Source organism: Ictalurus punctatus, chromosome 23, assembly GCF_001660625.3.
Source record: "Ictalurus punctatus breed USDA103 chromosome 23, Coco_2.0, whole genome shotgun sequence".
In the NCBI taxonomy this organism is placed as follows: Eukaryota; Metazoa; Chordata; class Actinopteri; order Siluriformes; family Ictaluridae; genus Ictalurus; species Ictalurus punctatus.
The window spans coordinates 16,847,507-16,875,227 of NC_030438.2; the positions used below are offsets into that span (position 1 = coordinate 16,847,507).

Here is a 27,721-nt window from a genome sequence, read left to right on the forward strand (position 1 = left end):
TTGCCTTCTATTGGTAGCGTGTTCTGTCTAGTGGATACCATTAAGGACCAATAAGGGTAAAGGTAATGGTTATAATTGTCAGCTAATGGTTTGTAATGGTATGTATAGTGGAAAAAGTTAGAATTTCTGTGAAGGTTTCTATTGTTTTTTTTTTCAGCAGGGAAGCTAATTTAGCATTATCTTTGGTGGCTCTGGATGGATGCAGAAGATAAATAAATGAATGAAAGACTGAATTAATGAATGATTCCAGCCACTTAAACGTAAAGCTGTCACTTCCGACCACTAGAGGGCAGCACCAAGAATGAGCCTGATGATGGAGAACACATTTGAGCGCTCGAAGGAGGAGAATGAAGAGGAGAAGAGGCAGTTGGAGGAGGAGGAGGAGGAGGTTTCGGGGGAAACTGACTGACTGACTGACTGTTCGACCGTTGTTTTTTTTTTTTGTTCCTCTGGAGAGTCGTGTTTGAACGGTGAGCAGGAACATAAACACACCGCCAGGAAGAAAACGGACGGAAAAAATAATCCCCCAGACAACGGAAATAAGACCGAGGTTCGTCCGCAGTCTGGAGAAGGAGAAAGCAACCGAAGAGGAGCTATTGTGTTCGGGGTCCGTGGAGGGCTCCGACTGGGGGGTTCACCCGGGAGGGGGGCGGGAGAAGGAGCCACTAGGACGCCGAAAGAAGCAGCCTGAGAGTCGGATACTCTTCCAGGCTCGCCGCCGTGGCGATTTAACTATTCAGAAGAATAACGTTAAAGCCGCGGGGGAGCCTGAGTGAATGGGATGGAGCCGGGACCATCTGGAGCTGGTAGGTCAACACACACACACACACACATACACACACACACACACACACACACACACACACAGAGGCGTTATTTCCCCAAAAGAACATGTTCCTGGGATTTGCAACATGCATGCATAACTAACACACACACACACACACACACACACACACACACACACATTATATATATATATATATGTATATATATATATATATATATATATATATATATACATATACACAGTACATACTACATGAACAAAGTAGTATAGTCCAAGTGCATGCATGTAACACACACACACACACACACACACACACACACACACACACACACCCCTCAAAGGGTGTTGTCTGGAATATTTCTAAATTTCACATGAATAATAGCAGCCATGCATCCACTAAACATGTGCATTACACAGTGCAGAATGGCATTAAAGACTTTGTTTTTGTTTGTTTGTTTGGCTGAGATACAGCCAATCACATCACAGCAACTGGAAGTCATGCTGCTTTGCCCCAAAGCATAAAAGCGACATCCAGTGACCTCCATCAGGGAAATCAGAACTTGCGAAAAAGAAAGCGTGACGAGGTGGTGTTGGCGATGGGGGTCGTGGGAATCCTGGGCGAGGTGAAGCTCTGAGAGCCCCAGCCCCTCACCCCGCCACCCCCTTTCTTTCGGTTACCACGCCTCTTGTGCGCACACACCCTCATCTTGCACCTCCCAGCACGGGAGATAATTGATCCTGGTGAAATGGGCGCCGATGTGACTTGTAAGCCTGCTCACGTCAATATGAGGTCAGTCACCTTCAAACGCTGCTTATGACCACCGCTGAAAATAATCCGAGTCCGAAAGACGTTAAACACGTCGGTGCGTTCAGGACCGAGCACAACAACACCGCAGTTGTAGGGGAAAACACACAAAACGATATGACGACGTGAGAAGTGAGCCTTGGGCTGATTTCTTTCTAGCCCAGACTGTATTTTCATGCAGCCTATCAGTAGCTATGTTTCTATCCACATATTTGTATGCGAATTTTGGGATGCGGAAAAAAATCTCCATTAGAAAACATGTGCATAAACTACGATGGGAAAACATTTATCGGAAAAATTTCTCGATGCGCAAGTCATGTGACTTTGCCTCAACAAATTGTGCGTTGGATAGTTTGTGCAGAAATGCATTATTCTGTCAGAACTGGGCTGCCGTGGGTCGGACTAACCGGCAGACCAGTCTCGTTGCAAATGTTTTTGTCGTCCTGAAATGCCTGAGCCAAAGTCTGTCATCGAAACGATTTGGTATAATTACCTCCCAGAACTGTCTCACCATTCCGTTCCCAAATATCAGGAATCCGCCTCCAATCACAAGATAACACGCGGTTTGGTATACCGTTTCGTCTGCGCTCTCTGAAGAGAGTATTGTGGCGGGGGACCCTACAGTGGCTTCCCAGGTTGCAAAAACGTCTATCTGTATCGATACTTTGCGCCAGTTTCCCCCGGAAGTTCCCCCCCGATTTTGTTCTCTTGAACGCATGAGATGGAAACGTTTCTTTATTCACGAACGTTTTATGCCATATTCCAGTTTTTCCGCATAAGTTGAATTCGCAACTTGGATGGAAGCATAGCTAGCGACAGTCGTTTCAGGTGATTACGCAGAGAGACACGCCCTCGCCAATCACGTGACATGAGCAACGATTGTGAAATACAGTCGCGGATGTTAGATTAACGAGGCGGGTCATTATTTACTCTGTCTCCCTAAAATGCCTTCGGACAAGAAACTAAAAAAAAAAAAGTACAAATTACTCATTAAAAGGACGTACAACTTTTCCGTTCACCATCTTTGGTATTCGGAGGGAACATGCCATGAAGGCAGTAGAACTTTCCGCAGTTGAAACACTTCGGAATCAAGAATGCAGCTGCCGATCTGTTTTTAAGTGGGTGTGGGTGTTCAATACGTGTGTTGCCCCACATCCCTCTTTTTATGCCTCTTTTTAAGAGACCTCATGGTACAACATGTTAGCTATATGAACAGACTAAACGACATCACAGAGTCTAGAGCAGTCATAGCGGCCATTTTGAATCTCGCATCAGACTTTCATTAGGAGGCGTGGCCTAAATTTTGAAGCGTCTCTTATCTGTTCAGAAGATTACCTTAGTAGTCTCAGTGAAAAAAGCAGCAAACATGGCTTCAAATGTTTGTTTTTTTTTGAAACAGCAAACCTGTCTCTAAAGGGTTTTGCTAATTGGCGAGGTTTGGGGGGTGGAATGATGTTCCAGACTGTTCTTTTAAAATTCCTGGTTCAGAATGCTAAATATTAAACACAATGGAATTGTATAGTTGACTATATTTGGGATCGTTTTAAACCATGCTCCCCCACATCCAACCTCCCCCGCCTCCCAGCTTTTGACACTAAAGCCAATGAACACCTCTGAGTAAGAACGCTAATCTGAGATCAGGTTACATAGCTGTATTAAAAGCGTAGACTGTTTCCAGATCAGCAGTACGGATTCTCCGGTTGCGCCCAAATCCGAGGAACGCCATCCGTAGTTTGATTTATTTAAATTTCTTGAATATAAATCACAGAACTTTTCTGCTGCATTTACTAATCAGTGGTCATGCGCTCCAAAAGCACACGATTACGACTTTTCAACGGGAACGTCTCACTTATTGCGGTGTTTTGAAGTGCGGGGCCAAGCACGTGCCTCCGGAGAGCTGATGGGGCGGGGCCGAAACAAAAAAAGTGTTCTAGAGTCGCAGCTACAAACATTCCAAACTTGACATGTAAAACTTTCATAAAGTGTGCTGTAGAGAAAGAGCAGAGCGTGTAAAGAACCGCTGGCAAGCGTCACATGACAAACTTCAGTTCAGAACTGTTTATTGTGGTTGATCAATTTTTATAGTCATGTCAGGGGTACATGCTTTTGAGTACGGGGAATGACGTGAACACCGTCGACACGGCTGGTCGTGAAGCTGAGCAGCCATGATGTGCAAAAAGTGAGCAAACTAGCGAAATAATGTGATTATAAACGTTATCATCGCTATCACAAGCAGCAGCAATGAAGCCGTCAAACGTCAGCCGCTCAGCTCGGCGCTTGGACTGGAGTGTCCTCGTGGGAAAGTTACTTTAGGTAAGAGCTTCTGCCAAAATGTTAAGTATACTCCGAGAAGTTTATAGAAGTCCGATAAACACGGGTTTAAACACGTCGAAGTAACGTTCCGTTCGTATTAATGTGACGTCATCGAGTGCGGTGACGCAACCGTGATAAACCTACCGTGTAAACAAGTTTGGGGATTTTGATCCCATGAAAAATTGAGGGCTAACAAACTCAAAGTATGGATTTCGCTCCGATTCGGACGTAAAAGCGTCCTGACCCGACCAGGTTTGATCTCCCGAAGACAGCTGGCGTATTGGTGACGTCTTGCTGTCGGAGTGTGAGCGTGTAACCTGCTGAAATGTGTGCTGCGCGTGCACGGACCACCTGTCCGACCTCGCCGCGTTTGTTCCTTGCTGTCTAAAAGTGAAGTTTGAATGCGAGTCGAGGGGCATCGCCCATCAGCAAGACATCTGGACTCAAAACCCCGGACCAATGAGAGCTTGGGTTTCTGCCGCTGCCCTCCACTTCTACCCCGTTTCAGCTCTTTAAGGAGGGGTGGGGTGGGGTATGAGAGACGGACTATTGTCCTCACTCTTGTGGTTCTGGCTCTCGCTCCAACCATCTGCTTTCGGCCACGGTGTTTGTACGTGTGTATAAACACACATTTTAAACTCGCACAGCCTTAAGCTACCTGTTTGCAGTTGGCGTGGCGGAGCAGCGATCGTATCGGATTCCTTGAAATCGGATTTCACCCCCGTCCCATAGAGTGGGCGTGCGGGGGAAAGATCGATGGCCTCGTCCCAATATGATCGCGCAAAAACGAGCGCTCCAAACCCCCCACACACCCGCGGGTCGCCTCATCTCCATGACAATGTGTGTTGCTGTGGTGTCGCCATGGTGAGGCTGGGAATGTGGTGTGCGTGTAGGGGGGACGTTGCGTGTCGGTGGCGTGGGGGCGTCAGTCTTGCCCTCGTACTTTCTCCCAACTCCTTTTCTCTCTCTCCCTGACTCCCTCGCGTTCTCCCTACCCCCAAAACATGCTCAATAATGCAGAAGTCAGTGCTAGTCTTGTGTTTCACACCCCTTCACAGACCGCACAAACAGATATCTGACAGGTTCAGCTAGAGAAAAAGCAGAATTTCTTTGAAATAAAACAGAAAAAAAAAACCCAACATGGTCCAGATGGGCCATGTGTTTTCATTAAAATGTAATTAGATTTTTTTTTTTTTTTTTTACCTCATGATCTCAAGAAGTACTTTTTTTTTTATGTCAGCAGATGGAAAGTGGTGCTTATTTGCAAGTAATGTGTATTGTAAATGAACTGCGGCAATTTCAGGACGTTCTTAAACTTCTCAGTGCAAGCAAGAGGAAACTGCGAGCAGAAAAAGTTAAGGTTGAAGCCAAACGCCGAATACAGAATACAGCCCTACACGGAATATAACAAACCCCGAACGCAGCCCAACACCGAAGGCAACCCCACACATAATGCCTATTCTTAAACTTCCCAGAACATGTGTCCGAGTAAGACGAAACTGGGAGCAGAAATTGGTAAAGTTAAAGCCCAACACTGCAGGATACCAAACACCGAACTCAGCCAAACACTGGATTAAAACCAAACACACGATGCAGCCCAACATGTAATGTGTATTATAGATGAGCTGTGTTTGTGGGAGGTTCGTAGACGTGCCAGAACTCCGAGCAGACGTTAAAGTAAAAATCCAAACGCCCAAGCCCAACATAGCAAGAACCGAATGCCGCTCCATATCGCTCAGTCCAACAACCGGTGCAGCCCAACAGACCGAACGCAGCCCAGCACCGAACACACCATGCGTATTGTATAACCACTGCAGCAGTTTTTGGGAGGTTCTTAAACTTGTCAGATCAACATATGTGCAAGCAAGTGGAAACTGGGAGCAGAAGTTGGTAACGTTAAAGCCAAACACCGAAGCCCAACACTGAATTCAGCACTGGCTGTTGGACTGAACATTTAGAAACGGTTGCGCGAGCATCACTCTAAACACTCTCTCGCCCAGTTAAAGATTACCTTAACTTTCTAACGCTTCCGGGGGTTAAGTTTGCGCATGCTTTTGGACGTGAGGTCATTGCGTAATGGTGATCGGACCGTCTTGTCCGTTCATCTGCCCACAACTGATCGGCTTGACTCGGTGGCCAGGTCTCAAAAAATCGAAACGCCGAAACTTTTTTTTTTTTTTTTTTTTACCTCCTCAGGGATTTCCAAAGCTGGATCATTTCAAATGTAATCAACTTTTGCTATCCCTTCCTCTCTAAACTCTTGGTCTTGCTTCTCTGACCCGTTCCTACCCCCCATCTGTCCCTCGTGTCTTTGTTCCCCGTTCCGTCTTTTGTCCTCGCGTCCACACGCTCTTCATCTATGTTGCACGTTTAATCCGGTCTCTCCTGATCTCTTCTTACTCCTCATCGTCCGCTCTCTCTCTCTCTCTCTCTCTCTCTCTGCTCTTAATCTGCCTCTCGTTACTCTCTTCTGTGTGCTGTAATGATGATCTCATCCTTACCGATACTCTAACACCAAATGTCCATCATTCATTCTCTCTTTCTTTCTCTCTCTCTCTCTCTCTCTCTCTCTCTCTCTCTCTCTCTCTCTCTCTCTCTCTCTCTCTCTCTCCCTGTTGTGCAGTAATGTGTGTGTGATCTCATTCTGACTTCTCAATTGACTTCTCTCGCTCCTGATCACTCTCTCAGTGATGATGACATCTGATGATGTGTTGTGATTAGGCACGAGACTTTCCACGAAAGCCACGATATGAGACGTATCTCACTACAGGATTCACAAGACGACATTAACACAAATAAATATTCAATGTTAATACATTTCTTTTGTAATGATAACAAATCGAACCACTGCAACATCAATACATTGCGCTGTAAGAAAAGCGGATCATTATTATTATTAACATGATATTTAAATCTATTTAAGTGTCGGTATTATATTGTCCTATAGTGTCACGCGGGCCAAACGAAGCAAGCCTCGTGCAGGCGTTGTGCTTGACATGCATGCCATAACGCTTCCTTCTGATTAGCTTAACCGTTTGGAGTACGCATGCTTCGAGGCAGTTAGATTCGCGCTGGCAAACTTCATAGTCTGGTGCGCATAATGAATATCAAACGTAAATACATCTCAGAGAAGCAGTCCCATGGTGGTCCAACGGTGGAGCCAACCCAGCCACTGGGGGTTGCACAGACCAGTTGCACTCCCAGCGCTGGTCCCAAACCCAGATAAAACGAGACGGTTGCTCCGGAGAAAACGAAATTCTGTCTCACGCCTACTAGTTGAGATTGATGTAATAAACTTTCACTCTTTTTACAACTCTTTGTCGTTTAGTGCCCATGGGGCCGTACCCCCCGCCCCTGCAGCAGGTCTTCCAGGCTCCCCGGAGGCCAGGGATGGGCACCGTTGGGAAGCCCATCAAGCTGTTGGCCAACTACTTTGAAGTGGAGATCCCCAAAATGGATGTCTACCACTATGAGGTGGACATCAAACCCGATAAGTGTCCTCGTCGAGTCAACAGGTACCCCCCCCCCCCCCCCCCCCCCAAATCCCTCAGCAGCGCCGCTAAATGCGGCGTTCTTTATTCGAATCCTATCAGCGAGTGACTGTACCATATTAACCCTCAGAGAGTGATAGCTGACAGTGTCACACAATAATACATCTCCCTTCTGCTTGTGTTTAATCCCTGCACAGGGAAGTCGTGGAGTACATGGTACAGCATTTCAAACCACAGCTCTTCGGAGACCGCAAGCCCGTATACGACGGCAAGAAGAACATCTACACAGTCCTGGCTCTTCCTATAGGCAGCGAGAAGGTCAGTCACGGTCGGCGAGGTCTTCCCGCCTACACCGTCGTGCCTCAGATATATTCTGACCCTGTTATCCGTTGTATCTCAGGTGGACTTTGAGGTGACCATACCAGGTGAGGGGAAGGACCGGATTTTTAAGGTGTCCATCCGCTGGCTGGCGAAGGTGTCATGGCGGCTGCTCCAGGAGACACTAGTGAGCGGACGGCTCCAAGTCCCGCTGGATTCGGTGCAGGCTCTGGATGTGGCCATGAGACACCTGGCATCCATGAGGTACACGAGAGAAGAACGATGCACGTGCTTGTGTTTGGGTTTCACAAGGGCTGGACGATATGACGGTATCATATCGATACCTTGATAAATGATGCACACGATACACTTTTCTGAGATATCGTGATATCTTTTAATGACGTTAAAAGTTGTTGTTGTTGTTATTATAGACATTAAATTTCTTTTTAAATGCAACACTAATGAATGCACTACTCAATTATATTCTCTGTGACCCCACCACAGGTACACTCCGGTGGGCCGCTCCTTCTTCTCTCCCCCTGAAGGGTACTACCATCCACTGGGAGGAGGACGAGAGGTCTGGTTTGGCTTCCATCAGTCCGTACGGCCGGCTATGTGGAAAATGATGCTCAACATTGACGGTAATAGGCTTGACATCATTTCTGGTGTTTGCTTTTTAAATTCCACGACTTAAACCACTGTGCTATTTTTGGCTGGATTTTACCGTTTCAGGACACAAAAGCATATTGTGAATGGCCGTGAGTCGTGAACGTTGGTCTTAGAGCTAGGGCAGGACTATAAATCGATATAATATCGATACCGTGATAAATGATTACACGATACACCCTTTTCTTCTTTGTCTTTGTAGGCATTAAAGAAAAGTATCGTCAAACTACTGTTTTGTTAACTAGATTATATATCGTGTATCATAGAAATGTCCTCAAGTATCGTGATGTATGATATTTTTGTCATATCGCTCCAGCCTTACTTAGAACGCATCATGTGACATGCGAACTCCTCCTCTAAAAGCTCTGGGAACCTTATTCTTCTCTGGTTAATGTTGGTCATGTAGACAGAATAGGAAGTCTAAATTGGTCACTTATCCAACAGCTGCGTGGACTTACTTCAGTAAAAGTGGGCGGGGCTATTCTTGAGTACAGTTTCTGGTCTTGGCGATGTTTCTGGTCCTTTTCACACACTTTCCCCAAAAAGTCAAAGTTTATATCGCCAAATTTCAGCACTGTTGTCGACTTGCATCTACGTAAACACAAGCCATCACGAACGAGAGGACGGGACAACAAGGAGTGGATTTTAAAATAAGAACCCACTCGGACGCACGAACAGGCACGAAGGAATTCCCTCGATGCTTTGCACTACAGTATTCTACACAAAGCCTAGTACGTTTTCCATTATGAGAACGTCTTCAGGACAAACTTTGTGAGGGGGGGAAAAAAGCGAAGCTGGTGAGAGAACTATATAATAATATAATTATATTATATATAAAAAGAAGCGCTTATCGGCAGATAATCAGTGACCGGTTGTTATTTTTCCTCGACGGAAATGTTTGTCGTTGATATAATCAGACACAAGAATATAATATTACTCAGTCGTGATACGGACATCCGTTTATCTTTTTTTCTTTCTTTTAAATAACGTCTTTGAAATCTGTTCATCTCCAGTGTCAGCCACCGCTTTCTACAAAGCCCAGCCCGTCATCGAGTTCATGTGTGAGGTCTTAGACATCCGCAACATTGACGAGCAGCCCAAGACCTTAACCGATTCCCAAAGGGTTCGCTTCACCAAGGAAATCAAAGGTGAGTTACAGCCCACGCACGTACCGCGCAACGCGTAACGATTCGCTCGCTTCACCGTGACCAGTCGGGCGTTGAGAGTTAGTACCGGACCAGTCGTTCTGACCCTTTCAACTCCATGGTATATGGTTGAGAATCGATTTGATTCTGAACCGAGTGAATCCCAAGCATCACAAATCAATAAAACGTTCAATTAAATGTAACGCCCTAAAGCGAGTAGGTATATATGAAATCAAATTGAAATGTTCTAGACAGAATTTTTTTTTTTTTCCTCCCCCGGTTACCCTCGAGAAAGGTTCTCATCCTTATTTTTATGCCATTGTTTAAATTTTGTGGATTATTGATGGGCATGGTTAAACGGATTTACGACACCAGTTGCACTCCCAGTGGAGAGAAGTATAGCTTTACCACGCTATATTTTACTGTATGGGATGAAACAATGGTTGTTTCTGACCTAGAAAAAAGTTTCTAAAATTAAAATCGTCTCTGGTTCCTTTGTTAGGAATGTATTTTTATTCCTGTTAAAACAAATGTAAGTCATTTTAAGTGTGTGTGTGTGTGTGTGTGTGTGTGTGTGGGTTTGTCAGGCCTGAAGGTGGAGGTGACGCACTGCGGGCAGATGAAGAGAAAGTATCGAGTCTGCAACGTGACGCGCCGTCCCGCCAGTCACCAGACGTGAGTGTGTGGATCCCAAGTGTGAATCTGTAGCGCTTTCACGGCGCAACGTTTTAAAATCTGTCTCCGGGATTAGTCTTTTCTGCGACGAGATATAACGCCGTGCAAAAGAGCAACCAGATTGTGATCGTAATTCGACTTCTTTAAAACATCATTTTTGTACCATGCATATATATATATATATATATATATATATATATATATATATATATATATTATGGTTATATTACCACGTGCTGTATTTGTATTCTTTGTTCCTGTTCCAGGGTTCCACGCTTTGTATGAGCGGGTGGAATTGTAGAGCTAACGTATAAAACCCTATATATATATATATATATATATATATAATGTGTATTGAATAACTATTGAAAGTTAATTGTTATTTTTATCCTTTCAGTCAAATTTTCCACCGCAAACATCACTGACAGCTTTAACTTGTCAATGCTGGCAAGTGACCATGGAATAAGCAGGATAATCCACGCCTAGGTGTGCGTGACACCATTTGAATGCACTCCGCTGAGGCAACCGGAGTTCTTTTCCTCCGCGTCGTGCATTCAAATCACGTACCGCAAACCTAGCCGTGGATTATCCCGTACGAGTCCAACCGTTAAAGGTATAGTCAGCGGTTCTGAGGTCTGTCGATTCAGAAAGCTCCCAACTTCAACAAAAATTCATGTATCCAAGCCTAGAAAGCCTAGGTTTTTCTGGGGGGGCGTGGATTAATAGGAAACATTTTATAGGGCTGTTTTTCTTTCATTAACATCAGGCTGTACCTTTTTAAAAAATACCGCTTGATTAATAGCAGCTGAAAATTTGTCCTGTTGTGGGGTGAGAATTTTTTTTGTATTTTTAAATATTCCTAACTAGAAAAAGTGGGAATTCTGTATTTGGGTTCATTTATGGCTCGGCGAAGGATGGCGTAACGTTTTAAACCACATTTATATGTAAATAGTGAGCAGTGAGACTGATAATATCATAGATGTTCATTATTGAGAAATAAAGGCAGCGACTCTGTGGATGTTTCCGCAGGTTCCCGCTGCAGCTGGAGAGCGGGCAGACGGTGGAGTGTACAGTGGCGCAGTATTTTAAGCAGAAGTATAACCTGCAGCTGAAGTACCCTCACTTGCCATGTCTGCAGGTGGGCCAGGAGCAGAAACACACCTACCTACCCCTGGAGGTGAGACGTTGACGGAATGCTTCTCTTACTCCCAGCAGAACACGTTCTCAATCGCAAGAAACAGTTTTCTGATGTTTTTTTTTTTTGTCTTCTCAGGTGTGTAACATCGTAGCAGGTCAGCGATGCATCAAGAAACTGACGGATAATCAGACGTCCACTATGATCAAAGCCACCGCGCGCTCGGCACCGGACCGACAGGAGGAGATCAGCAGACTGGTGAGCACCGCCCTCTAGTGTTCAGGGGTAGAAATATAACACAGGTTTATTTTATCTTTACGTCAGGAGGCAGATGTTTTTCTGCAACCGTACACATCATATGAGGTTTTGACATCTTTGGATGTTCCACAGATATTCCACAACATTCAGTGTAGCTTTGAATGGATAAAAAGTTTTGTTCTGTAATTAGTAAGAAATGTAATTGATGGCAGATTGCTGTGGTATAAGAGGATTAAAATACTTCAGGACATGCAGGGATTGGAAAATAATCTACTTCAAGGTGGTAACAAGTGGAATTGCTTATTGTTTATTAACTGATAGAATTTCAAACGTTTTTTTTTCCCCCCTGATAATGTGTCGTTCTTGTGCGTCTCTGTGCAGATGAAGAACGCTAATTTTAATCTGGACCCCTACATCCAAGAGTTTGGGATCCAGGTGCGGGACGACATGGCGGAGGTGACGGGCCGGGTCCTCCCAGCTCCCATCCTGCAGTACGGAGGCAGGGTAAGACATACACACACACACACACACACACACACACACACACACACACACGGAGAGAGAGAGAGAGAGAGCGCAATCGCATTCTCACCTATGAGCTACTCACATGTTTTTATTTATTATTTTTTTTACAGTAAATTTCTCTCGAATGATAAACTCTGGTTACACAACCCCATTTCCAAAAAAGTAGGGACATTGTGTAAAATGTAAATAAATACATAATGCAACGATTTGCAAATCATTTAAACCCCATACTTCACTGAAAATAATACAAAGACAACATATCAAATGTTGAAACTGAGAAATTTTAAGAGCATCTCTGGGAAGTTCTTTTTATACCCAGTCATGTTACCGACCTATTAACCTAATTAGCTGTGAAAACTTCCACCTGGTGGGTGGGTTTTATTATCATTGTTATTTATTTTTTTATAATAAATCATTGCACAACTTTTCCCACTCTTTCGTTGCCCCTCGTCCCAACTTTTTTGCTGCGTGTTGCCGGCGTCGAATTCAGAATGAGCGCATAAATGTCTCGGTTTCAACGTTTGATGTGTTGTTATTTGTATTATTTTTTTAAATGAAATGATTTGCAAACCTTTGCATTCTGTTTTTATTGACATAAATATGTCATATTTAAGCAAATGTCGCATTTTTCTATTGGTCATACTTAACAAATCCTGCTTTCTCTGCAATATGTTCAAAAACTGATTCAAGGATGAGACATTACTCAGTTTCGTTTTTTAAAAAAAGAAAAAAAACTTTATTTATTTATTTATTTATTTATTTATTTTTTACATTTTGATCGCTGTGAAATACGTGACTGAATATATGAAAATATAAAATGAGACAGATATGAAATCCCGTTAGCATCAACTTGTTAGAGATGTAGGAGTTGGGTGTTTCCAAGATTTCAGATTGCTTATACATGTGTTTAGGTCCCGGTATTTCATGAGGGGAATTGTGTTTAGTAGTGTTTAGTAGTTTCTTGTTCATTAGCAACCATATTAAATTATTATTCTATACGGATACACAATTTTTATTTTATTACAAACGTAGCAAGAAATAATGGACACTCTCTGTGTCTCTGCATCACCCAAAAACATTTGTAAAAAATAAATAAATAAATGTTTACACGGTGTAGTGTAAAGTCTTATCACTCTTTCTGTGTGCAGAACCGAGCTATCGCTACCCCCAACCAGGGAGTGTGGGACATGCGGGGGAAACAGTTCTACAACGGCATCGAGATCAAAGTGTGGGCCATCGCTTGCTTCGCCCCACAGAAACAGTGTCGTGAGGAGGTGCTCAAGTAAGCGTAGTCACAAATCATCCACTCTTATTTCTCTGCTAGTGAAAGGCGTTTTCTGTCTTTCAGTTTAACAGAAAGTCTGACGTTCTTCTCGTCCCCCCTATCTCTCTCTCTCTCTCTCTCTCTCTCTCTCTCTCTCCTGCAGGAACTTCACAGATCAGCTGCGCAAGATCTCGAAGGACGCCGGGATGCCCATCCAGGGCCAGCCGTGTTTCTGTAAGTACGCGCAGGGAGCCGACAGCGTGGAGCCCATGTTCAGACACCTTAAGAACACCTACTCCGGCCTGCAGCTCATCATCGTGATCCTGCCGGGGAAAACACCTGTCTATGGTACGCAGCAGCACAACGCACATCTCTGACTTTCTGATAACTGTCTGTCCCACAGCGGTTTGAATAAGTAGGCGTGGTGTCATGCCGTATCTTTAAATGGCAGTTTATTATATTTTGAAAAACCTCCTGTACGTTTGAACTGCTTTGATCAAGAATGGTAAGCAGAGTACACTTTACCCCAGTAGTACAGACTCTATAACAGGAAGTGAAACACAAACTCACAACCCACAGCCCCGGCACTGAACCCATCCCTGGTTGGTGGAACCATCCCTGAAGTCCATAGATTACTACAAAGGTTCCTCTGGTGGAAACGTGCCTTTTATAAACCCAGCTTTAGGATTCTCTTGCTAGTGAGAGAGTGAGATTGTCGGTTGTTCTCTGAAGCTTACGTCAGACAGTCAGCGGCGTTCAGTACGGCCGGCTGTCGCTCTTCTTTATATCAGAAACTAAAAAAAACGTTTCTAAAATTAAAATTGTCTCTGGCTCCTTTGATAGGGATGTATTTTTATTTCTGTTAAAACAAGTGAAAGTCATTCTAAAGTGACGTGTGTGTGTGTGTGTGTGTGTGTGTGTGTAGCGGAGGTGAAGCGTGTAGGAGACACTCTCCTAGGAATGGCCACTCAGTGCGTGCAGGTGAAGAACGTGGTGAAGACGTCACCGCAGACGCTGTCCAACCTCTGCCTCAAGATCAACGTCAAACTCGGCGGCATCAACAACATCCTGGTACCACATCAACGGTGAGAGAGAGAGAGAGAGAGAGCGAACGTGAGAGAGAGAGAGAGAGAGAGAGAGAGCGAACGTGAGAGAGAGCGAACGTGAGAGAGAGAGAGAGAAGGCGAGAAACATGTACAGAAAGAGAGTGATGTAGAGAAAGACATCGAGAGATATTAGAGAACAGACATGGAGAGAGATGTAGAGAAAGCTGAGAGACATAGAGGGAGAGATATGGAGGCAGGGAGAGAGAGAGAGAAAGACCTGGCGGCATAGAGAGAGGGAGAGATATGGAGGCAGAGAGAGAGAGAGAGAGAGGAAGAGTTATGGAGACTAAGACAGGTAGAGAGAGGGGGAGCATAAAGTGGAGACAACAAAGAGACATGGAGAAACAGAGGAAGAGACACATGGAAAGAAAGAGAGACAGAAGGAGCGAGAGCTACATGATGGAGTGATCTAGGGAAAGACATACAGTGGTGAATGAAGGTTTGCATAGCGTAAATATGACCTAAAACATCACCAGATTTTCACACAAGTCCTAAAAGTAGATAAAGAGAACCCAATTAAACAAACACGTGGATAATATTATACTTGTCCATTTATTTATTCAGGAAAATGATCCAGTATTACGCAACTGTGAGTGGCAAAAGTATGTGAACCTCTAGGATCAGCAGTGAATTTGAAGGTGAAATTAGAGTCGGGTGTTTTCAATCAGTGGGGTGACGATCAGGTGTGAATGAGTGTACTGTTTTATTTAAAGAACAGGGATCTATCAGAGTCTGATCTTCACAACACGTGTTTGTGGAAGTGTATCATGGCACGAAGAAAGGAGATTTCCGAGGACCTCAGAAAGAGAGTTGTTGATGTTCATCAGGCTGGAAAAGGTTACAAAACCGTCTGTAAAGAATTTGGACTCCACCAATACACAGTCAGACAGATTGTGTACAAATGGAGGACCTTGGTTACCCTCCCCATGAGTGCTCGACCAACACTCCAAGAGCAAGACGTGTAATAGTCCATGAGGTCACAAACCCAGGAACCCTGTGTAACTTCTAAGCGACTAAAGGCCTCTCTCACATTGGATAATGTTAATGTTCATGAGTCCACCATCAGGAGAGCACTGAACTACGGTAGTGTGCGTGGCAGGGTTGCACGGAGAAAACCCACTGCTCTCCAAAAAGAACATTGCTGCCCGTCTGCAGTTCGCTAAAGATCACGTGGACCAGCCAGAAGATTATTGGAAAAATGTTTTGTGGATGGATGAGACCAAATTAGAACTTTTTCTTAGTGTTATGTTTGGAGAAAGGAAAATACTGCATTCCAGCGTAAGAACCTTATCTCATACGTGAAACATGGTGGTGGTAGTGTCATGGTTTGGGCCTGTTTTGTTGCATCTGGGCCAGGATGACTTTCCATCATTGATGGAACCATGAATTCCGAATTATACCAGCGAATTCTAAAAGACAATGTCAGGACATCTGTTTATGAAGAGAAAGTGGGTCATGCAGCAAGACAACGACCCTAAGCTCACAAGTCGTTCTACCTACGGATGCTTAAAGAAGAATAAAGTGAATGTTTTGGAATGGCCAAGTCAAAATTCTGATCTTAATCCAGTAGAAGTGTTGTGGAAGGACCTGAAGCAAGCAGTTCATGTGAGGAAACCCACCAACATCCCAGAGTTGAAGCTGTTCTGTTCTGAGGAACGGGCTAAAACTCCTCCAAGCCGACGTGCAGGACTGATCAACACTTACCCCCAACGTTTAGTTGCAGTTATTGCTGCTCAAGGAGTCACACCAGATACTGAAAGCAAAGATTCACATACTTTTGCCGCTCACAAATATGTAACATTGGTTCATTTTCCTCAGTAAATAATTGACCAAGTATAATGTTTTGTATCTTTTTTTGGTAAATTGGGTTCACTTTATCTACTTTCAGGACTCGTGTGAAAATCTGCTGATGTTTGACGTCATATTTATGCAGAAATATAGAAAATTCTAAAGGGTTCACAAACTTTCAAGCACCACTGTAAATGAGGGAGAGAGCGAGACGTATAGAGAGAGGGAGACAGACAGGGTAAGAGACCGAGTGATGGACACAGAGAGAGGAAGAGAGGCAGAGTGTGTGTGTGTGTGTGTGTGTGTGTGTGTGCGCGTTAAAAGGTGTATGTACATGTGTTATCAGGTATGAGCAGGTTGTGTGTGATACGTTGGCAGGTCCGCAGTGTTCCAGCAGCCCGTCATCTTCCTGGGTGCAGACGTCACACACCCGCCAGCCGGAGATGGGAAAAAGCCCTCCATTACTGCAGTAAGCACGTCTCAGTACACTGCGCTTCTTACATGTGCAACACACACACACACTCAATTAAAAATGACGATGATGATGATGACGATGATGGTGATGACGACGACAATGGTGATGATGATGGTGACAGTGATGATGATGACGAGGTGGTGATGAGGTGGCGGTGATGACGATGGTGTTGATGATGATGTTGACAATGATGACGATGGTGATAGTGTTGATGGTGATGACGTTGACGATGGTGGCAATTATGATGATGGTGATGATGATGATGACGATGGTGACTGTGATGATAACGATGATGCTGGTGGTGGTGACGGTGATGATGAAGATGACGATGGTGGTGACGATGGTGACTGTGATGATAACGATGATGATGGTGGTGGTGACTGTGATAACGATGATGGTGGTGGTGACGGTGATGATGATGGTGGTGACTGTGATGATGATGACGATGGTGGTGACGGTGATGATGATGACGATGGTGGTGACGGTGATGATAACGATGATGCTGGTGGTGGTGACGGTGATGATGATGGTGGTGACGATGGTGACGGTGATGATAACGATGATGCTGGTGGTGGTGACGGTGATGATGGTGATGATGATGGTGGTGATGATGGTGACTGATGATGATGATGGTGGTGGTGACGGTGATGATGATGATGATGATGATGATGGTGGTGACTGTGATGATAACGATGATGCTGGTGGTGGTGACGGTGATGATGATGGTGGTGACGATGGTGGTGACGATGATGGTGGTGGTGACGATGATGATGATGATGATGATGGTGGTCACGGTGATGATGATGATGATGATGGTGGTCACGATGGTGACTGTGATGATAACGATGATGATGGTGGTGGTGACGGTCATGATGGTGATGATGACGATGGTGGTGACGGTGAGGATGATGATGGTGGTGACGATGGTGACTGTGATGATAACGATGATGGTGGTGGTGACTGTGATGATGATGACGATGGTGGTGACGGTGATGATGGTGGTGACGATGGTGACTGTGATGATAACGATGATGGTGGTAGTGACAGTGATGATGATGATGGTGGTGATGATGATGGTGGTGGTGGTGACGGTGATGGTGTTGATGATGACGATGGTGGTGACGGTGATGATGATGGTGGTGACGATGGTGACTGTGATGATAACGATGATGGTGGTGGTGACAGTGATGATGATGATGGTGGTGATGATGATGATGATGACGATGGTGGTGACGGTGATGATGGTGCTGACGATGGTGACTGTGATGATAACGATGATGGTGGTGGTGACAGTGATGATGATGATGGTGGTGATGATGATGATGATGACGATGGTGGTGACGGTGATGATGATGGTGGTGACGATGGTGACTGTGATGATAACGATGATGGTGGTGGTGACAGTGATGATGATGATTATGATGGTGGTGATGGTGATGATGATGACGATGGTGGTGACGGTGATGATGATGGTGGTGACGATGGTGACTGTGATGATAACGATGATGGTGGTGGTGACAGTGATGATGATGATGGTGGTGATGATGATGATGATGACGATGGTGGTGATGATGATGGTGACGATGGTGACTGTGATGATAACGATGATGGTGGTGGTGACAGTGATGATGATGATGGTGGTGATGATGATGATGATGATGACGATGGTGGTGACGGTGATGGTGTTGATGATGACGATGGTGGTGACGGTGATGATTATGATGGTGGTGACGATGATGACTGTGATAACGGTGATGCTGGTGGTGGTGACGGTGATGGTGTTGATGATGCTGGTGGTGGTGACGGTGATGATGATGATGATGGTGGTGACGATGGTGACTGATAACGATGATGGTGGTGGTGACAGTGATGATGATGATGGTGGTGACGGTGATGATGATGACGATGGTGGTGATGATGATGGTGGTGACGATGGTGACTGATGATAACGATGATGGTGGTGGTGACAGTGATGATGATGATGGTGGTGACGGTGATGATGATGACGATGGTGGTGACCGTGATGATGATGGTGGTGACGATGGTGACTGATGATAACGATGATGCTGGTGGTGGTGACGGTGATGATGGTGATGATGATGATGGTGGTGACGATGATGATGGTGGTGACGATGGTGCTCATTAGTTGCCTCTCACACACTGTGGAAAGGTTTCTCTTGAAGAAAACTATAACCCTGCATCACACTCGAAACAGAAGACGTGACTGCACTGTGACCGGAGAAAAATCAACCCGAGCTTTTCCGTGTGAACGAGTTCTAACGCTGTAAATCGATCAATCTAAATGACTGATGTGAGGATTTTACTGAAGCCAGTCACATGATGTCCCTGTTTCTCCACGTTCCCAACTTTCATTTCCTGCGAACGTCACTTTTAATGTCTCTTTCGGCTCAGACCGCAGAAAGATTAAGGAGAAGGTTCGAAACTCTGTATATTCTCCGTTTCCAGCCTGAAGACTGATGATAAACAATTCTTATCAGTCTCAAAATACTCCACGATGTAACTCACAAGCTTTTCTTTCTTTCTTTTTCCTACTTTTCTTTTCTTGTATTTTTTTTTATCACATTGTTTGGTTCCCTTTTCTTTCCCTTCCTTTCTTTTTTTTTTCTCTTCTTTTTAATCGAACCTTTTCATTACCCGTTTCTTGTTTCTTTTCTTTTTTTCTTTTTTCTTTTCATTATTTGTATATTTGTTATTGCTTTCTGATTCTGTTTCCTTTTCTTTCCTGTTCATCTTTTTTAAATAATTTATCCTTTTCATTGCTTTTCTTCTTTTTCACTTGATACATTGAATGTCTTTTTGTCTTTTAGTATCTTTGTTCCCTTTTTTAATTTTACCCTTTTATTTATTCTTATAACATATATATTTTTATATTTTCATATCATTGTTTCTTAGTTTCCTTTCTTTCCTTTTCTTCCTATACTTTTTTTTTTCTCTTTACACTTTTCCGTTTATTTTTTTGTCCATGTATTTAATGTTATATTGTGTTTTTTCCTTTCCTCTTTCCTTTTTGTCCCTTTTGAAATTGTTCTCTCTTCTTTTTAATCTATTTTTTTCTTTGCTGGCTTTTTTCTTTTGATTGCTTTGCTTTATCTATCTATCTATCTATCTATCTATCTATCTATCTATCTATGAATATATCCTATCTAATCACTTTACTTGTTTTCTCTTATATTCTTTTAATCCTTGATCACATCCGCGTATCTTTTTTTTTTTTTATCTTTTCTTTGTGCTCTTATTTTTCAGTCCATGTGCTGGACGTTCTGTTTTCTGTTCTGTTCTCCCATGCTTTTGGTCGGAACGCGTAATCCAGCGTGTGTCCATTTCCTTGTTTTGAAGCAGATAGAACTACACTCATCACCCAAGCAGACTCCTTTCTTCTCTACATGTCCGTAGGGAATAGTACAACGTCGTGTCGTCAGAGGCTGGGAGCAGCGGCGGTACATCGGTGTTCTGGCTTTGTTTCCGAGCGCCGCTCTGCTGTTCAGCCCTCGTGCCTTTTTAAAGAGCACTTCAGTGGGCGATCGACGGAACAGAGGTGGAGGAGGAAGGAATTAGGAGCGGTTAGCAGAGAGAGGGAGAGCGTACGGCTGGTCGATGAATCACACAGGATCAGGCGGCTACGTCACCACACACCCTGTCAGCTCTGGAGCGCTTTCATTCGATGAAATGCGATGGTGACGAATGCCTGAGTCACAGGAAGAGCAAGAGTGAAAGAGGAGAGATGTGTGTGTGTGTGTGTGTGTGTGTGTGTGTGTGTGTGTGTGTGTGTGTGTGCGCGCGTGTGCGCGGAGGGTGTGGTGGTGAGCAGCACTGACCGCATTTCCCCAAGCAGCGAGGTGAATTAAGGACTCGCTATTTTCCCTTCACCAGCAGATGGCAGCATTTGTACAGCAATGTATAAAGAAAAACCGTCCTCTATCCGTATCTACACATTACATATGTACCGTACCTATATAAATATACATTACAGAAGAGGTTAGGTGTCTTCAAAGAGCAACTCCGAAAGCTTACACACTCCCTCAGAATGCATTTGTATTCCCACCCTTTACGGTTCTTACTTGTTGATACAAGATGGGATTTCGGTCCTCCTGGTAATCCTATAATAGTCAATTGTGTTTGTATAGCGCTTTTAACACAACAGGAAATTAGCAATCACTAAGCAGCTTTACAGAAATCCCTAACAAGCATACCATAGTTGATACTGGCAAGAAAAGCCTTCCTGAGGTGACCTTGAGAGGAACCATGCTTAAAAGGGAACCTTCTGTGGGACAGCGGATGCTATAGTGGTGTTACAGTGTACAGGTGTAAATCAATCAGTCAAACTCGAAAGTAGTCCAGCCAAGGACTGAGTCTTCAGCCTCAAGCAGTTGTAGGTTTTGCTCAAGAACCTAGCTGTTGTGAGACAGTCTTTCAGTCTCGCTTTTTCCAACCTCCCTTGAGAACTCCTCCTCATATGTCTTTCTCTCTCTCTGTGTGTAGGTAGTGGGCAGTATGGACGCACATCCCAGTCGATACTGTGCCACGGTTCGGGTGCAGAGGCCACGGCAGGAGATCATCGAAGATCTCTCCTACATGGTGCGCGAGCTCCTCATCCAGTTCTACAAGTCCACCCGCTTCAAGCCCACCCGGATCATCTTCTACAGGGACGGCGTTCCTGAAGGGCAGCTACCACAGGTCAGCTCTGAGTGAGATCAACACGGACATATCGTGCGTCCTTCACAGTTCATCAGGCTTTGTTGTCTGTAGTAGAAAGAACAGATAGAAGAAGCAAAAAAAAATAAAAATATGAGAAGAGAAGGCAATGCTTTACAGTAAGTTTCCCTTAACTAATATTATTTATTGCACTAATAAGTCATAAAATAATGTTAACGTAGTGAGTAAACATGTGTAGTAATTGGTTGTTGTTGTTGTGTTTTGTTTTTTTTTTCTTCAATAAATACACTTGCATTTGTGAAAACGTTCTCCATCCATGACGAGATAAAATGCTCCATTAATAAATATCGGCACCCAGCATTCAAACTCTATTAACCACCACAAATATTAATGAAGACATTAGCTCATATCGGTTGTTGTGATTAAATATTGATTAATGTAGGCATTCAGTAGAAATGCATCAATTCTGGCATATTAATCCGTGCGAAACCGTGAGCGAATGCGGTAAATAATATGATCTAAAGGGCGACCTAGTATAAAGTGTTTCCAAAAGGATTGCAGTTTTATTTACACTACACTTGATGATTGTATATTATTACAGCAAGGGTCTGGGTAAAAATAGCACCAGCAGCACCCAGCTGTTGTCGCAGGCCGTCGTTCTGGTTCAGTGAGTTTACAATCTCGTGACGATACGCAGAAACGTCTATTCCCTCAAACCGCTTGTTCTGAAAATGACTGTCTATCTGATTTAGGGTTTGACAGCATTCCAGGTCTGGTATTATCTAACACATTTCCACTACCAGTATTGACTGTGTTAAGAGTATTCCAAGTATTCTCCAAGAATACTCACGCATTACGTCACACCGCATAGGTCACACCGCATTAGGTCACACCGCATAGGTCTCACCGCATTAGGTCTCACCGCATTAGGTCACACCGCATAGGTCTCACCGCATTAGGTCACACCGTATTACGTCACACCGCATTACGTCACACCGTATTACGTCACACCGCATTAGGTCACACCGCATTAGGTCACACCGCATTAGGTCACACCGCATTAGGTCACACCGTATTACGTCACACCGTATTACGTCACACCGCATTAGGTCACACCGCATTAGGTCACACCGCATTAGGTCACACCGCATTAGGTCACACCGCATTACGTCACACCGCATTAGGTTACACCGCATTAGGTTACACCGCATTGTCCGGTTCACTTACAGCACTACGGATTCTCACAATGCTTAGGTGTGTAAGACATTCGAGGTGCGCTTGTGTACATCCATCTGACTTTTATCCGCTTTCTGCTGAGTGTCAACAGACTCTTGTTGAAGTTCAGTGCAATTACAGTCGTAACAGAATTATTATAATGCAATCACAGCGTTTGTAGACGAGATGCACCCAGCAACTTTCTGTCCGTCTGATCGCTTTGTTGTTTTAACATACTAAAAGTTTTCATTTTCTGTATCAGTCCCTCCAGGATTTCGTGATATCACGATCGTAGAAATATTCGGAGGAGATAAATTACCGCAGGTTTTCCACAGATCTGGGCCAAGACGCGTCATGTGACGTCACCACGACACGGGTTCCTCTTCCTGTAAATAACGGATTAGCAAATGTCTACCGTAACAACACTAAAAAATGGACGTATTAACTTACACCATATTCATTGCTTTATTGTGTAAGAAGATAAAAACTGGATTGGGGGGTGTGTTTGAGTAATGTTTTGCTTTGACGGGATTGGAGATGAGCAGAGCCGGTCGTTTCGGGAACAGTGTTTTAGGAATGACGAGCGAGTGAGATCATGGAGATGATGAGGCAGCATGAGTCACGGCCGTTCTATGTCCTACAGATTCTGCACTACGAGCTACTGGCCATCCGGGACGCCTGCATCAAGCTGGAGAAGGATTACCAGCCCGGCATCACCTACATCGTGGTGCAGAAGCGCCACCACACCCGGCTGTTCTGCGCCGACAAGTCTGAGAGGGTGAGTTCCCGAATCGAATCAGCGCCGAGAGCAATGGGCCGAGACCTCAAACAAAAACAAAGTCACACTCAGTGGGGAGAAGAAGAAAAAAAAAACACGTACATGCTTTGTACGTATACAATGTACGTTGCGTACATTGTACGCATGTACATTGTACAACATACATATGTACAATGTACGTTGTACATGCGTTTGGTTTTGGAAAACAGCCAAGTCAACAGCAGAGAACAAAAGTTTTCAGCTTAAACCTTAAAATGATTTGAAAAATATTTTGTTCTTTTTTTTTTTCCCCGCCAGATTGGGAAAAGTGGCAACATTCCAGCAGGAACCACAGTCGACACCAGCATCACACACCCCTTCGAGTTTGATTTCTACCTGTGCAGTCATGCAGGAATTCAGGTGAATAAAATCACGCATGGTACCAAAAACGGGAAAGCATTTCAGTAGAAAAAACAATGTTCTAAGTATTCCAAACGATTTGTTGTCTGTGCTTCAGGGCACCAGCCGGCCGTCGCATTACTACGTGCTGTGGGACGACAATCGATTCACCGCTGACGAGCTCCAGATTCTCACCTACCAGCTGTGCCATACGTACGTGCGCTGCACGCGCTCCGTCTCCATCCCCGCACCTGCCTACTACGCCCGGCTCGTGGCCTTCCGCGCACGCTACCACTTGGTGGACAAAGAGCACGACAGGTGAGTCCTCAAGCCTCTGGTAAAAACTACAGAGACGTTTATTGTTCGTCAGCGATCGGGTGATGCACTTGGACCTCCTGCTGTAATCATGAAGAATGTCTTTTGCTCATCCCAGGACTTTTATATACAGCACTTTTATCAGAATGTCATAATGCACATCCTTTCAATTTTCGAAGTCGACCGATTAATCGGCACTGATTTCTGGAACTGTCTGTTTATCGGCAAACATCCACACCAGTTGCGTCCGCCGTCGGTATACGGTGCGAGAGCGGCCTCTAGAGGAGAAATAAAAACGATCGCTGGCAAATTTTGTCCTGTAATTCGAAGTGTTTTTGATTCATTTTGGACGTCTCTATTGTTATTAGTTATTTGGAGTGTTACTTTTTGGTACAGGTTGGATGCTATAGTGCACCCTCTCACGATGGCGTTTCTTCCGTCTCTTTGTCTGTAGCGGCGAGGGAAGCCACGTCTCGGGTCAGAGTAACGGCCGGGACCCCCAGGCTCTGGCCAAAGCCGTGCAGATTCACCACGACACCCTGAGGACCATGTACTTCGCCTGAGAGCCTCAGGCGTGATGATGAAGAGCCTCGTCACCTCCCTGCGCTCGAGCCAGTACACACTACAGATCCCACGCACCTCAACAGAACTAACACAGCATCGTGGCCTCATCTGGCAGGCCTGAGCCTCGTTTACCTTGTTTATTTGTTGTTGTTTTTTTTTTTTTTTTTTAAAGTGTATTGTTGTTTACTACCTTCACACCGTGTATGTATGTATGTATGTTCGTATGCAATATGGAGGAGAAGCAATGGCACAACCCATCCGAAGATCTGACTTCCATCAGGACGCTTCGTCTCGCATCAGTGTTCAGCGGGGAAAACAAGCGTCGACACCTTTTCGTGTGGTTTTAATTCTTGTTCGACAGACACTTTTTTTTATTTTTTATTATTGTGTTTTTATTTTCGAACAGCCTTGAATGAAAGATTTTAGCACTTAGAGTTAGCTTTTAGTCACCGTGAGCTAGGCGGTTACGTCTTTGTCTCTGTACTCCGGACCGTAGCACGCCGTGGATGCTGGAGACGCATCGTTGTGCCCAGCGCTCTCGAGTGTAGCCAATCTTATTTAGACATGCCTCCGTAGTCAGGGGCAGCACTAGCGTAACAATAGTTAGAGTGCGTTTATATGGAAGTCCAAAGGGGTCATACGTTGGTTTTTTTGGTTTTTTTTGGTTTGTTTTATTTTGTTTTTTTCCTCTGTCTCTTGTTCTTCCTTAGATTTTTTTTCACTCGATCATCTAGGCAGCTTAAGCTCCACTGTATGCCGCATAGATAAGGCTAGGTATAAGGCTAAAGTGGTAGCTATAGAGTTAAAAGAGTAGTTCGCAATTTCCTCCAGAGCCCAAATGTAGTCGATTGGCCGAAATATATTTGATGTCTGAGGTTCGCTTGCTTTTTTTAGTTTCGCACTGATGCTCTGAGGCTAATGTAGCTAAAACAAATAAGGCAAGCTAATAGCCTCCGGTTTAGCATTGTGTAAACTGAATGTCTAGATCCCAAATGGACAAAAGGACATCACAGATTCGAAACGAAACAATAAGGAGGCGTGGTTAAAAGTTTAAAGGTGGGGGTAGAAGTGATACCCTTATAGGTCCAGCACAAAACTGAAGGAGCAAGCTTCTAAACGTGTCTTGGCTGATTTGAATATATTTGGGCTAAAGGGGAAATTGGGTACGTTTTTATTTTTGGACGTGCTGGGTTACACGTTCAAATGTTTTCCCCGTGTCCATGTGGATTTCCTTCTGGTTCTCCAGTTGATTTGGATACTTTTAATTGCCCCTTGGTCTGTGATAGACCGGTGTAGCATCCCGTTCGACATCTTGGTATTACAAATCAGAAAGAAAAAAAAAAAACCCCACATGGCCTCTATGGACTTCCATACATTTAAGATAAGTTACTTCTATGTGCGCAACACAGAAACCAGCATTCTGAACCAGCCAAATGTGATGCCAACCATTCAAAGGGGCACTTATCTTTTGGAAACGTGCATCTGTTTCAGACAGACTGCGTCTGTATGTGAGGAAACCGACCGTGCGGCATTCCAACACTCTGCAGATAAATAACAGAGACGCAAGATCACACACAAATCTTTCCTTCCTATTCCACAAGAGCCTTCCAGCATCTCTAAACTGGTCTGTACACAAAGCAATACACACAGCCGTGGTGAGCGCTCTCTGCTCACGCTGCACATTCCACACTGCGAGAAGGACGTGACACACTTCCCCTCCCGCCTTCTCTCGTTCTCACACTAACTCAAAGGACACAGGAACATGTTTTTTTTCTTTTCTTTTTTGTACCAACCATGTAGCTACCCACCACCTTCTCCTACGTAGAAATGCGAAAGCTCTGCCATCAGGTCAGGTCATGCACAACCCACCCGTCTTCTCCGACATCCCACACACACACACACACACACACACACACACACAGCCTTATGATTACAAAGCCCAAGTCGCATCCTCCCACATAGCAGCCATGACACACACACACACACACACACACACACACACACACACATATACTTACATATCTGCCTGGATTTCTGCCTGATGTGTACCATGTACACAGGAATTGATGAAATGGAAGGTTTTTTTTTTGTTTTGTTTTGTTTTTTGTTTTTTTTTACCCATCCATGTCATTGTGGTTTTATGTATTGCATGTTTAAATTGTGACCGAATCCTCAGTAACCATGCTCCCTTCATTTCTATGCCGTAAATTGTTCTTATTAATTGTAACTGCACTTGTTGCCCCTTGGTTGCCACCAAGGGGTCACTGTAAGGGGTGGTGGGGGGGTGGGGGGTGGTGGTGAATTCACTTTCACTTGTTTTAGCCTCAAAAGCACCTCAAAACAAAATGTAACATCACACACACATGGTCCATTGAAATGTCAAAGGGATCTTGGTATGTAACGGTTGAATAGGTTTACTTTTTGAAACGAGAATTATGTTTCAGCCAACATCAACTCGAAATGTATTTATAACTTGAAATGGCCTCTGATGGTTGGGCCTATGGAATTGTGAGAGCTCTGATCCGATCCGATCCGATCCAGCAGTTTTATATCATGATGCAGTACTTAACTCACAAGTCAAAGGAGCCTCAAGTGGGGGAAAAGCCCCTTAGACCCAAAGAGAAGGAACTGGAGATCTAACTTGACTCAGCCTCACTGTAAAAGCAATACAAAGCCACTGCAAAAGAAACAGCCCTTATCTGAGCACTTCCCAATAGGCTGATTTGGAAGTACACGTGAACAAAGTTATTTTGGCTCTGTATGTAATAGTGTTGGGGAGGGTTATTTTTTAAAAGGAAATAAAGTTGTTTTTTATGAAATTACAACGTGTCTTGTAAATATCAGCCAACAACTGAGTTTAGAATTGTCTCCAGAGGTGTGTTTGACATCACAAAGGATGTCAGTAATGAAGCAGGATCTCATCAAGCTTTTGTTGGTAATTTATGCGAAATATAAGACCAATCTGTGTGTCCTCTATTCAACTCCCAGTAGAACTGTATCAGCAAGGACCCAGGACCTGCTGGAGAGATTATATTTCAACAGTTGG

General features: G+C 44.3%; 1 protein-coding gene across 1 annotated transcript; it reads left to right on the plus strand.

The window, feature by feature from the left end:
* Nucleotides 1-341: 341 nt before the first annotated feature.
* On the plus strand, nt 342-27,494 carry ago1 (argonaute RISC component 1). Its single transcript, XM_017453142.3, has 19 exons — nt 342-806; nt 7,234-7,420; nt 7,594-7,714; nt 7,797-7,978; nt 8,219-8,355; nt 9,394-9,528; nt 10,113-10,200; nt 11,230-11,377; nt 11,474-11,593; nt 11,975-12,097; nt 13,267-13,400; nt 13,546-13,730; nt 14,308-14,467; nt 16,655-16,745; nt 21,252-21,446; nt 23,284-23,418; nt 23,716-23,817; nt 23,915-24,114; nt 24,566-27,494. The coding sequence occupies exons 1-19, from the start codon at nt 782-784 to the stop codon at nt 24,672-24,674; spliced, it is 2,577 nt and encodes an 858-aa protein (XP_017308631.1). The 5' UTR covers nt 342-781; the 3' UTR covers nt 24,675-27,494.
* The last annotated feature ends 227 nt before the right edge of the window (nt 27,495-27,721 follow it).

Bases quoted from the DNA above. Each gene is read 5' to 3' on its own strand.
- ago1 (XM_017453142.3), top strand. From the start codon at position 782: ATGGAGCCGGGACCATCTGGAGCTG. The intron at 7,979-8,218 runs GTACACGAGAGA...ACCCCACCACAG, and splicing joins AGACACCTGGCATCCATGAG to GTACACTCCGGTGGGCCGCT. The intron at 10,201-11,229 runs GTGAGTGTGTGG...ATGTTTCCGCAG, and splicing joins CGTCCCGCCAGTCACCAGAC to GTTCCCGCTGCAGCTGGAGA.